Below are 13,080 nucleotides of genomic sequence, written 5' to 3' on the forward strand. Positions count from 1 at the left end.
TTGTTGATAAAAATGGGCAACAATAAAATCACACGGTGCAGGTAAGATCTAAGCAGGAGTTTGGTTTAAAATGTTAATAAAATTTGCGGCCACTTCGGAAGTAATATATCGTTTCCTCACAGTTCTCACCGAGGTCTCCCGTTTGCTTAAACCGGTGATGTTAAAAAACACACAGTAGTAGTGTGACACAGCCAGGTTGACAACAGAGGACACACCAGCGGACAGACCATAGGTAATGACCAGGTCCAGGGTGTGTACTCTGTTGTGAGTAGGCTGTGTTACATGTTGCTTAAAACCCATGCTGTTTAAAATGTTTAGAAACTCGTTGGCGTAGGAATCACGACTGTTATCAATGTAAAGGTCAAAGTCACCAGTTATTAAAATCTTATTGTATTTAATATGTATGGTTGATAAAAACTCTGAAAACTCTAATAAAACAGGACGGAGGGTTAGGTGGTCTATAAATTGTACTGGATTAAACAGGCGGGTTGTTAAAAAAAAAAAAAAAGATTGACGTTCAAATGAAGAATAGTTTGTCAATGAGATTATTTGTGCTGATAATGACTGCTGAGCAATCAAAGCTGTTTCCAGACTAAAATATATCCAAATTAAAGACATGTTAAAGTATCAAAACAAGCTCATTCTCTTTCAGACTTGTCAGTGCAGGTGTAGGTGCACCTGAACTGTAAACTCAGAGTAAAAAACTAAATCATATTAATTATTTATAAATGTGAGTTCTAATGGAAATAATTAATGTACTGATTCAGCAACGTACAGGTGTTCGTCATAAAATTAGAATATCGTGAAAAAGTTGATTTATTTCAGTAATTCCATTCAAAAAGTGAAATTTGTATAATGTAGACATTCATTCCTCACAGACTGACATATTGCAAGTGTTTATTTTAATATTAATGATTATAACTGATAACTAATGAAAAACCCCAAATTGAGTATCTCAGAAAATTTGAATATTGTGGAAAGGTTCAATACTAAAGACACGTGGTGCCACACTAATCAAATAATTAACTCAAAACACCTGCAAAGGTATTTAAATGGTCTCAGTCTAGTTCTGTGGGCTACACAATCATGGGGAAGACTGCTGACCTGACAGTCAAAAGACAACCACTGACACCTTGCACAAGGAGGGCACGACACAAAAGGTCATTGCTAAAGAGGCTGGCTGTTCACAGAGCTGTGTGTCCAAGCACATTAATAGAGGTGCAAAGGGAAGGAAAAGATGTAGTAGAAAAAAGTGTACAAGCAATAGGGATAACCGCACCCTGGAGAGGATTGTGAAACGAAACCCATTCAAAAATCTGGGGGGAGATTCACAAAGAGTAGACTGCAGCTGGAGTCAGTGCTTCAGGAACCACCATGCACAGACGTATGTAAGACATGGGTTTCAGCTGTCGCATTCCTTGTGTCAAGCCACTCTGGAACAAGAGACAGCTTCAGAAGAGTCTCGTCTGGGCTAAAGACAAAAAGGACTGGACTGCTGCTGAGTGGTCCAAAGTTGTGTTCTCTGATGAAAGGAAATGTTGCATGTCCTTTGGAAATCAAGGTCCCAGGGTATGGAGGAAGAGAGGAGAGGCACAGAATCCACGTTGCTTGAGGTGGAGTGTAAAGTTTCCACAGTCAGTGATGGTTTTGGGGTGCCATGTCATCTGCTGGTGTTGGTCCACTGTGTTTTCTTAGGTCCACGGTTAATGTAGCCGTCTACCAGGAAGTTTTAGAGCCCTTTATGGAGATGCAGATTTAATTTTCCAACAGGACTTGGCACCTGCACACAGTGCTGAAGCTACCAGTACCTGGTTTAAGGACCATTGTATCCCTGTTCTTAATTGGCCAGCAAACTGGCCTGACCTTAACCCCACAGAAAATCTATGGGGTATTGTGAAGAGGAAGCTGTGATACGCCAAACCCAACAATGCAGAACAGTTGAAGGCCACTATCAGAGCAACCTGGGCTCTCATAACACCTGGGCAGTGCCAAAGACTGATGGACTCAATGCCACGGCGCATGCTGGAGTAATTCAGGCAAAAGGAGCCCCAACTAAGTATTGAGTGCTGGACATGCTCATATTTCTCATGTTCATACTTTTCAGTTGGCCAACATTTCTAGAAATCTATTTTTGTATCTGTCTTAATATTCTAATTTTCTGGGATATTGAATTTGGGGTCCAATATCAGGCCAAAACTGATATTGGATTGGATTGGTCTTATTTCTACCAACACTTACATGCAGAAGCTGACAGAAAGAGTGCAAGACCGTTGTTCAAGTCTGTCTTGAATGAGTCTGGATTACATAAGGCTGAGCTGTGTTTGTGGAACCAGTTGAGACTCGATTAGAAAATGGAGCTAGTTTGAGTCGAACTTATTTGGGTGTCTCGTTTTCTATAGCTACTTTCATGGAATACCCCCATAAAGTTCTTCTCTCCAGCACATATCTACACTGTAAACACAGCTATGTTGTTTACAGATATGCAGCTAAATCCTGCAACTATGCTTCTTCTATTTTGTGTGGACACGCATGTGTGCTTTTAAAGACTTAGACCACCTAAATAATTTATCACAAACCTCACAGGGAAATGGTCTTTGTCCTGTGTGGATTCTCATGTGTAGGTTTAAACCCGTCTTTTGACTAAATCTTCGTCCACATTCATCACAGTTGAATGGTTTGTCTCCTGTGTGAATTCTCATGTGTTGGTTTAAGCCCGTCTTTTGACTAAATCTTTGTCCACATTCATCACAGCGGAATGGTTTGTCTCCTGTGTGGATCCTCGTGTGTTGGTTTAAGTGTGTCTTGTAATTAAACCTTTGTCCACATTCATCACAGCTGAATGGTTTGTCTCCTGTGTGGATCCTCATGTGTTGGTTTAAGCTTGTCTTTTGACTAAATCTTCGTCCACATTCATCACAGCTGAATTGTTTCTCTCCTGTGTGGATTCTCATGTGTTGGTTTATGTTTGTCTTGTAACTAAATCTTTGTCCACATTCATCACAGCTGAATGGTTTGTCTCTTGTGTGGATCCTCATGTGTTGGTTTAAGTTTGTCTTGTAACTAAATCTTTGTCCACATTCATCACAGCTGAATGGTTTGTCTCCTGTGTGGATCCTCATGTGTTGGTTTAAGTATGTCTTGTAACTAAATCTTTGTCCACATTCATCACAGCTGAATGGTTTGTCTCCTGTGTGGATTCTCTTGTGTTGGTTTAAGTATGTCTTGTAACTAAATCTTTGTCCACATTCATCACAGCTGAATGGTTTGTCTCCTGTGTGGATTCTCTTGTGTTGGTTTAAGTTTGTCTTGTAACTAAATCTTTGTCCACATTCATCACAGCTGAATGGTTTGTCTCCTGTGTGGATCCTCATGTGTTGGTTTAAGTATATCTTGTAACTAAATCGTTGTCCACAATCATCACAGCTGAATGGTTTGTCTCCTGTGTGGATCCTTATGTGTTGGTTTAAGCTTGTCTTTTGACTAAATCTTCGTCCACATTCATCAGAGCTGAATGGTTTGTCTCCTGTGTGGATTCTCATGTGTTGGTTTAAGCTTGTCTTTCGAATAAATCTTTGTCCACATTCTTCACAGCTGAATGGTTTGTCTCCTGTGTGGATTCTCATGTGTCTGTTTAAGTGTGTCTTTCGACTAAACTTTTGTCCACATTCATCACAGCTGAAAGGTTTGTCTCCTCTGTGGATTCTCATGTGTTTGTTCAAGTTTGTCTTTTGACTAAAGCTATGTCCACATTCATCACAGCTGAATGGTCTCTCTCCCGTATGCATTGTCATATGTCTACGAAGATTTAATCTTTGACTAAAGATTTTACCACAAACATCACATCGAATTGTTTTCTTTCCTGTGTCGACTCTTTTCTGGTTATTTTTACTTTGTTTCACTCTAAAACATTTCTTACTATTCAAGCAGCTCAAAGACTTTTTTGTTAAATGTCTCTGGAGAGATCGTTGAGAGTAAAACTCTTCACCACAGTCAGAGCAGCTGAGGGAGGTTTTGGCAGTGTTACATTCCACATCATTGTTTACACCTGAACCATGTGCCATGTTGTCATTGCAGTTTTTATCTTCGTTTTCCATTTCAGGTCCAAAATGTGGCAAATGTTTTATCTCAGAAGAGCCTGAAGCCTTTATGTCACTGTGTTGTTGTAAATGACTGTTTGGGTCACTGGTTATTTCTGGTCCTCCACAGTCCTCTCCATCTGTTTCTGTTTTAATCTGTTTATCTGGGTTGTTGGTTGGAGCCTCTACCTCTGTGTTACCTTCAGTTTGGGTTTGATGAAGGTGGGCTAAATATGACCAAGGCTGAAGTTCTTTTTCATCATCTTCACTCTTCACAGGAGCCATCATCATTGGAAGACTGGTGACACTCTCCACCAGCCCATCTTCAACTGCTCTCCATCCTGATTGGGCCATAGTTCCTCTGGGTCCTGCTTGTCCAAACTCCAAGAAACCTCCTCTGTAATCAGCAACAGCTGCTGCACATCTGCAGGGAACACTGAAATAAAAAGAAAGAAAGCTGGATTTCAAGACCAAGCAGTACAAAAAATTCCCACTTCATTCCCTCACAGCTTCATTAAAGTCACACCTATAAATTGTCTGCATGCACAATAACTCTGTCAACAAGAAAAACATATATATATATATATATATATATATATATATATATACATATAAAAATACTCCCGTGGGCTCACAACCTGCAGGAGGGGCCATAGGGGTCAGGTGCATTGTGAGCTGGGTGGTTGCCTGAGGCGGGGACCCTGGCGGTCTGATCCTCAGCTGCAAAAGCTAGCTCCAGGGACGTGGAATGTCACCTCTCTGGCAGGGAAGGAGCTCCTTTGGGGGGGGGGGTTCTTCTGGGGACTTCAATGCTCACGTGGGCAATGAATGATCAGGGGCATGAATGGGAGGACCACACCACTCCCCCCCCCAATCTAAATCTGAGTGGTGCTTTGTTGTTGGACTTCTGTGCTCGTCATGGATTGTCCATAACAAACACCTTGTTCAGACATAAGAGTGTCCACATGTGCACTTGGCACCAGGACACTCTAGGCTGCAGTTCGATGATCGAATTTGTAGTCATGTCGTCGGACTTGCGGCCACATATCCTGCACACTCGAGTGTAGAGAGGGACGGAGCTGTCAACTGTTCACCACCTGGTGGTGAGTTGGCTCAGATGGTGGGGGAGGATGCCAGTCAGGCCTGGTAGACCCAAGCGTGTTGTGAGGGTTTGCTGGGAACGTCTGGCGGAGTCCCCTGTCAGAAAGAGTTTCAACTCCCATCTCCGGCAGAGCTTCAAACATGTCCCGGGTGAGGCGGGGAACATTGAGTCCGAATGGGCTGTGTTCCATGCCTCTATTGTCGAGGCGGCCAGCTGCAGCTGTGGCCATAAGGTCGTCGGTGCCTGCCGTGGCAGTAACCCCCGAACTCGTTGGTGGACACCGGCAGTAAGGGATGCCGTCAAGCTGAAGAAGGAGTCCTATCAGGCTTTTTTGGCCTGTGGGACTCCAGAGGCAGCTGATGGGTATCGGCGGGCTAAGTGGAGCACAGCTTCAGTGGTCGCTAAGGCAAAAACTCGGGCATGGGAGGAGTTTGGAGAGGCCATGGAGAATGACTTCCAGACGGCTTCGAGGAGATTCTGGTCCACCATCCGGCAGCTCAGGAGGGGAAAGCAGTGCTCACTGTGTACAGTGAGGATGGGGGGCTGCTGACCTCGACTCGGGATGTTGTGAGGCGGTGGAGGGAATACTTCGAAGACTCTCAATCCCACCAACACGTCTTCTGATGAGGAAGCAGAGTCTGGGGTAGCTGGTGCTGGCTCTACTATCTCTGGGGCTGAGGTCACTGAATTAGTTAAAAAGCTCCTCGGTGACAAGGCCCCGGGGGTGGATGAGGTCCGCCCAGAGTTCCCTAAGGCTCTGGATGCTGTAGGGCTGTCTTGGTTGACACGCCTCCGCAGCATCGCATGGACATCAGGGACAGTTCCCCTGGACTGGCAGACTGGGGTGGTGGTCCCCCTCTTCAAAAAAGGGGGACCAGAGGGTGTGCTCCAACTACAGGGGGATCACACTCCTCAGCCTCCCCGATAAGGTCTATTCAGGGGTGCTTGAGAGGATGGTCCGTCGGATAGTCGAACCTCGGATTGAGGAGGAGCAGTGTGGTTGTCGTCCCGGTCGTGGAACAGTGGACCAACTCTACACCGTCTTCGGGGTCTATGAGGGGGCATGGGAGTTTGCCCAACCAATCTACATGTGCTTTGTGGATTTGAAGAAAGGGAATCGACCGTGTTCCCCGGGGACTCCTGTGGGGGGCACTCCGGGAGTATGGAGTGCCGGACTCGCTTGTACCAGCTGGCCGGTCCCTGTACGACCGGTGTCAGAGCTTGGTCCGCATTGCCGGCAGTAAATCAGAATCATTTCCAGTGCGGGTTGGACTCCGCCAAGGCTGCCCTCTGTCACCGATTCTGTTCACAACCTTTATGGACAGAATTTCTAGGCGCAGCCGAGGTGTCGAGGGGATCCGGTTTGGTGGCCTCAGGATTGGGTCACTGCTCTTTGCAGATGATGTGGTTCTGTTGGCTTCATCAGGCCATGATCTTCAGCTCTCACTGGAGCGATTCGCAGCCGAGTGTGAAGTGGCTGGGATGAGAATCAGCACCTCCAGGTCCAAGACCATGGTCCTCAGCAGGAAAAGGGTGGAGTGCTCTCTCTGGGTCTGCAAGAGGGTCCTGCCCCAAGTGGAGGAGTTTATGTATCTCGGGGTCTTGTTCACGAGTGAGGGAAGGATGGAGCGGGAGATCGATAGGCGGATCGGTGCGGTGTCTGCAGTGATGAGCTGAGCCAAAAGGCAAAGCTCTCGATTTATCGGTCGATCTACATTCCTACCCTCACCTATGTCATGAGTTGTGGGTAGTGACCGAAAGAACGAGATTGCGAATACAAGCGGCCGAAATGAGCTTTCTCCGTAGGGTGGCTGGGCTCTCCCTTAGAGATAGAGTGAGAAGCTCGGTGATCCAGGAGGGGCTCAGAGTAGAACCGCTGCTCCTCCACATCGAGAGGAGCCAGATGAGGTGGCTCGGGTATCTGGTTAGGATGCCTCCTGGACGCCTCCCTGGTGAGTTGTTCCGGGCATGCCGCACCGAAAAGAGGCCCCGGGGAAGACCTAGGACACGGTGGACGGAAAACATCTAACAGTTGGCCTGGGAACGCCACTGGATCCCTCCGGATGAGCTGGTGAATGTGGCCGGCGAGAGGGAAGTCTGGATTTCCCTGCTTAGGCAGCTGCCCCCGCGACCGGACTCTGGATAAGGTGAAGAAAATGGATGGATGGATGGATAAATCAAATATTAATGAGAAAGAAGGATGAAATGTTCAGGATTTACTAACTAAAAGGCAAAAAAGTCAGCAGGATGGATTTAAAGCTGTGAAGCTGCTTCCTTCTAAACACAGATGGAACAATATGTGATGAATATCAGCATCAGGTGAACAGACAGAAAGCAGGATTAGAATCTCACAGCTTCTAGATGGTGAGGAGAGGGAAATATTCACAATATGCACAATAACTTCCATCCATGCACCTTTAGTGGTTCATTATCCAGATTTTTGGCTTATAAATTCTCTAAACTTTCATTTTTTAGCTTGACTGTTTAGCTTAACACCTCTTCACCTGCAGCCTCCGCTACCGGGAGTTAAGGGGTTAACATCTCATTTCTGGGTGTAGCGTCAGGTCTGTAGATGTAACTGTAAACATGTGTGGTATCCACAGAAAGTCCAGAATCTCAGCTTTTACTCAGCAAAACCATTTCTATGACCACCAAACACAGTTAAGACAACAAACAATTCAAAGACCAGGTTCACAAAGTCCGAAAAATTTGTAAACACAGATGATGTCTCCCCATGAACATGAAACGACTCCTCTACTGAAAGCTCACGTCTCACAGTTTCCACAGCTGGAAGTTTCATCTCCCTATGACCAAGATTCACCGAACCAGAGGCAGAAGAAGGCCCAGTTTATGCTTTACGTTTGTAAAGAAAGTCAGAAAGCATGTCTCACTTTTGCTGTCTTGCATAAATTAAAACCGCATTCATTCATTCATTCATTCTCTATACCGCTTATTCAATGACGGGTCGCGGGCAAAAACTGCATTTATTAAAAAAATAATAATAAAAATTATCTCATTGTCTTTTGGGAGCAGTTTCCCGTCCAAGACTCACGATGTTCTGTCCATCTGTATGAGTTTTGACAGACAAAGAGATACGTCGGTTCTTCTTCTTTCCTAAGTTCCAGACAGAAAATGTCTCTTCATTTTAATAAACTCTCCCGCTCTCTCCTGATTACATCAGACGCACCGCTGCAGCAGGGAAGGGTTTGGCTTATGTGTGAAAAGAGACGGGTCTCTGAGAAATTTATTATTCCTCAGTGTTGCCAACTTAGCAACTTTGATGCTATATTTAGCAAGTTTTTAGACCCCTCTAGCGACTTTTTTAAAAAAAGCAACTAATGACAAATCTAGCAACTTTTTCTGGTATTATTGGAGACTTTTAGAGACTGACATGAATAAACATAATTTACTCTTCCCAATGAGCAGCAGGTGCTACGCAGACTTTCGGCGCAGCTCCCAGCTGCATTTGGAGCATACGACGTTCATGACCAGACTGAAAACTGTGTACCTGATTTGTGTTTGTATTTTATTTGGAGAGGTGTAGTCTTTAAGTTTTACCCCTTTTATTCATGTTGACACTTAAAAACTGTGTTGCTGCATAGTGGTGATCTGTGGTGTTTATATGACAGTTTTATTTTTTTATCTTGTATATTGCACTAGTATGTAGTATCTAGTAATCCTGTCTTGAAATTTAATAAATATCACTTTACAGTTGCATATTATTTTCAGGATGGAATTTTTCCTGTTTTCTGACCTTATGCTTCAAGTTACCTTTTTGGGACATGCATTGGTACATATATTTGCTTGAAAACAGAAGTTTATTAAAGCCTCATATTTAAAAAAAAACAAACAAAAATAACAATAATAGAACTCTGGTATATAATAGTATTGGTATTGACAAATATCCAAATTCAAGTATCGGAATCGGATCGGAAGTAAATGAAATGTGGATCGGCGCATCCCTCCCCTGGTGGTTACCACAAGCATTCGACATGTCCTGCAGAGTACATGCGTTTGGAGCAAATCATCTTTCTTGTAACCAAAGTAGCTCCAAGTCACCGAAGTGCTGTGTTCTTTTGGGTTAAGGGTTGGGGCAGAGAGGGGGTTTGGGGGCAGTAAAGGGGCCGGCTGGTGGATGGGAGGGTTGGTTGGGAGGGACATGTCCTTGTCGCTGGGGTACCTAGCCTTGGTGTTGGGTTGGCATGGCCCACGGTGATTTTACCTGGGTCGGTCGGGTTCCTGGGCGGGGCTCTGCCGGGGGGTATAGGTGGCCCTTGGATCTGTGGGGTGCCCACTCTCCGTACGGCCCTCCGCTGGGCCAGCTCACCATCCTGGGCTGCTCGGTGCCCCTGCCCCATCGCGCCGGGGGCTCCGGTCTGGGGGCCCCTCTCCTCTGGGCTGAGTGGGGCCGCTGCTCTCTCTGCTTTGGCTGTCCTGGACTCTGTCCGTGGACCTGCTGGTCCTTTAGGGGCTCGGGCTCCCCCCTGTCTCCCCCTGATGCTTCGGGGTGCGGCATGGTCACAGCCCCCTTGCAAGCACATGTTTCATCCTTGTTTCATGGTCACACATGCATGTTCACGTTCACACGTGCATGCTTACAAACCCTAACCCTGAAGGTGAAGCACACATTGTAGAGGAACTAATTCCAAAAAGAAGAGCCACGTCTGTGGTTTGAAAGTTCTTCGGCTTTAAAAGGTCGGACGTGGACCAAACAACTATCTTTTGCAAATACTGTCGAACAAAAGTGGTAGCCAGCAGTGGTAACACTAACAACTTGCTTCACCACCTTAGTCATAAACACATTTTAGAGTACAAATAATGTCTTAAGCTAAGATCCACACCCTCCACATCCACAGGTGAATCTGCAAGTAGCAGTCAGACGTCCATTCAAGACGCATTTGCCAAAAGGACTGCATACAATAAACAACAACAAAAAAAAAAAAAAAGCAAGCGGTGGGTCGAGATAACTAACGCAATCACGTTCCACCTCGTCATGGATATGGTTCCTATAAATACCACAGAGAAAGATGGCTTCAAGATGAAGGTGAGAACTTTGGATGCCAGGTATGTCCTACCGGACCGTAGACATGTCCTGTGTCTGGACATGTAAAAACACAACATGATACAGTCATTATGACAGTAAAATGGGCTATTTAAAGCCAATCAAGTGCAGTGATTATTTTCTTATTAGAAGATAATGTTGCTAAGAACACTTGTATGAAAAAAGAATACCGTCAGATAGATTTTTTTTTTAAAAAACGCGATATGAAAATTTTGCCACACCTCTCAGCCCTAGTGACACGTTCACTGAATGTTACCTTATACAGATGAGAAAAAATTAAATATGTCTTGTGAAGGATAGTTTCGCTGTTCAAACATTATCAACCCTGCATGAGGTCCATAGTATTTAGTGGTCGGTGTGCAGTGGTCGTAGACTTTAAAAAAAAAGCGTATTTAGTTCAATATATGTGGTCTTATTTATTTTCACCGTTCCATTTTTATTTGTGTCAAACAGCAGCTATTCTGCTGAAGGAAAGCTGGAAGTCAAAGCTAACTAGATAGTTTTCCTGGGTTTCTAAAGAAATGTTTAAACCATTTTCTCTGAGAAACATCCAGAGTTAATATGAAGGATTCCTTTATTCTTTACACAGCAGACTTCTTGGTGATTTTACTTTGTTGTCATTTTGTTATGTTGGCATAAATAGAAATAAAAAAACTACTTAAAGATTTATAAGGAGTGTCCACGTGGTTTTACACATTTAGTGTTGGAAATTAACACAATAATCGTGATAATCAAAGTCATGATTATTTCTTTGACAAAAAACGTACCAGTAAAATCTATAATTGTGTCACAAGCCCCACCAGCTGCCACTTTATTCAGAAAACTATCTTATAAACACACATCATACACACAATATCACAGTATCTCAGTTTCCAGTCTTCACAGACTCATCAACAAGCATCCCAACCAGACACCAAACCCAAAAACTAAAGCACAATTATTTCTCTCATTTTAAGAGAACATGCAGAAATGTTCCTGTTAATGTTTACCTCAAATGTTCTGTGAGTATTGACTGAAGGTGATGCTTTAAATGTGTGTGGGGTTAAATCAGGTCTGAGGGATGAGAAAGATGAGAGGAAACGGGAGTGTTTACAGGATAACTCCTCAATTATTTCATCACGTCCTGCCGGATATTACAGTATTTCATTTCACCCGTTATTTATTTATTTATTTATTTATTATGTTATTCAATTCAGTCTTGCAGAGAAATACGTAAAGAAAACATTTTCCACCGCAACTCAAACCCACTTTAACCCCACAGAGCCACCACTCCGCCGCACCTACAACTGAACCTCACTAAGCTCCAAACATCACAACCACACAATTCCCGGGAATATTACCGTTAAGAAACCAAACACATCACACCAAAGTATGAAAATTCTCACCTTCCTTCCCGACGAGGATCGCCTCGATAACAAGGCTTTGTCCGATCCTCCTTCCGCTCCGTCGTTTCTCCCCCGCGAGCTGGTCTCCGCAGCGGACCAACAACAGTCAGTATCCAGATACGTCGGAGTCTCCAGCTGTAGTTTAAAGTTTTCATTAAATAATGTTGCAGAAAATACCTGAAAAGAAGTTGAGCGGATCCTCGAGATCTTCTTTCTCCACCTCAACTCCTTAATGTTTCTTCTGCTATTAGAAAAAAAAACTTGGGTTCGGTTTAACAAAGTTTATCCACAAGCTGCAGCAGAGAAAGCAGCGCTGAACACGGACCATGGATGTATTATAGGAATAATAATAATAATAATAATAATAATACATCCATGACACGGACGCGCTCACGTTAGGATCAAAGATGCTTGCTGTGTGACCCGGATGTTAAACCTATCTATCGTACAGGATGTCACTGCCCTCTAGCGGATGGAGGTATAAAACCTCCCATCATCCAATCAATCTGGTGTTTAGGCTGTAGAGATGAGATTTATGGCTCTTTGAAGGGAGCCAGATCTTGAGGAGCCGTTCCTTTCAAAGAGCCATTCAAAAGACTGGCTCGTTCTCACAATATCTTACAAAATTTCACAATATATAAGAATGCCAAACAATCAAAATATGTACCTATATAAAATCTACTATACAAGATTAAATAATTATAGGAAAATATAGATAAAAAGGATAAACCTGAGCAGTCAGTGCAAATTCTAGTAAATGTTTTGAATAGAACTCAGTATTTGTTTCCAAACAAAACTCTTTCCATAGAAGCTTCACATGAATGGAGCATGTTGGACATCAGACTTCTATGATGTCACATGTTATTTATTTTATTTTCATTTTACTCAACTGTACTACTTCTTATTTACTTATTTATTCATTTATTTATTCATTCAGTCATTTTTGGCTTGAAGGGGGGTGGGGGTGGGCTTGGCGTGTGTGTGTTTTTACGTGTGTGCATGTGACCGTGTGAAAGATTTCATTGAGTGTTTTTATTCTTATGTTTTTAATCATGTAAAGAACTTTGTGTTGTCTATGGCATGAAAAGCGCTAAATAAATAAAGTTTGATTTCATTTCATTTGATGAAGGCAGTGTCAAAAATTTGTATATAAAAAGAACGGCTCACAAATGAACGACTCACAGCTGTGAATCGGTTCCCATCGTTCATTTAAGAGTCGTTCAAAAGAATTGATTTGTTCATGAATGTCACATCTCTATTAGGCTGTGGCTGTGTCCGAATCTGCACCCTACTCCCTACATAGTGCCCTATATAGGGGTCACGCCATTTTGTCGGAGTCTCTGAATGTCCAGAGAGAAAAAGTAGGGCACTCAAAATTACCCACAATGCATCTTGAAAAGTAGTAAGCATTGATGGTCGCTAGATGGAGCAATATAGACCACAATGCATTGCGAG

General features: G+C 43.6%; 1 protein-coding gene across 2 annotated transcripts in view; it reads right to left on the minus strand.

Moving 5' to 3' along the window:
* Nucleotides 1–11,698, minus strand: part of LOC121641595 (gastrula zinc finger protein XlCGF8.2DB-like) — a 32,784-nt gene extending 21,086 nt beyond the window's left edge. Inside the window, exon 1 of one of the 2 annotated variants that reach the window (XR_006010734.1) lies at nucleotides 11,626–11,698. Coding sequence is in view for 1 of the 2 variants with exons in the window: in XM_041987825.1 (XP_041843759.1) it covers nucleotides 2,511–3,371 (861 nt within the window). In the remaining variant the exon portion in view is untranslated. Of the gene's footprint in view, nucleotides 1–2,510; nucleotides 3,515–11,625 lie in introns of those variants that run through there. The other variant, XM_041987825.1, reaches the window with a different exon arrangement.
* Between the last annotated feature and the right edge of the window lie 1,382 nt (nucleotides 11,699–13,080).

The sequence above is a fragment of the Melanotaenia boesemani genome, chromosome 6 (assembly GCF_017639745.1).
Source record: "Melanotaenia boesemani isolate fMelBoe1 chromosome 6, fMelBoe1.pri, whole genome shotgun sequence".
NCBI classification, from domain to species: domain Eukaryota; kingdom Metazoa; phylum Chordata; class Actinopteri; order Atheriniformes; family Melanotaeniidae; genus Melanotaenia; species Melanotaenia boesemani.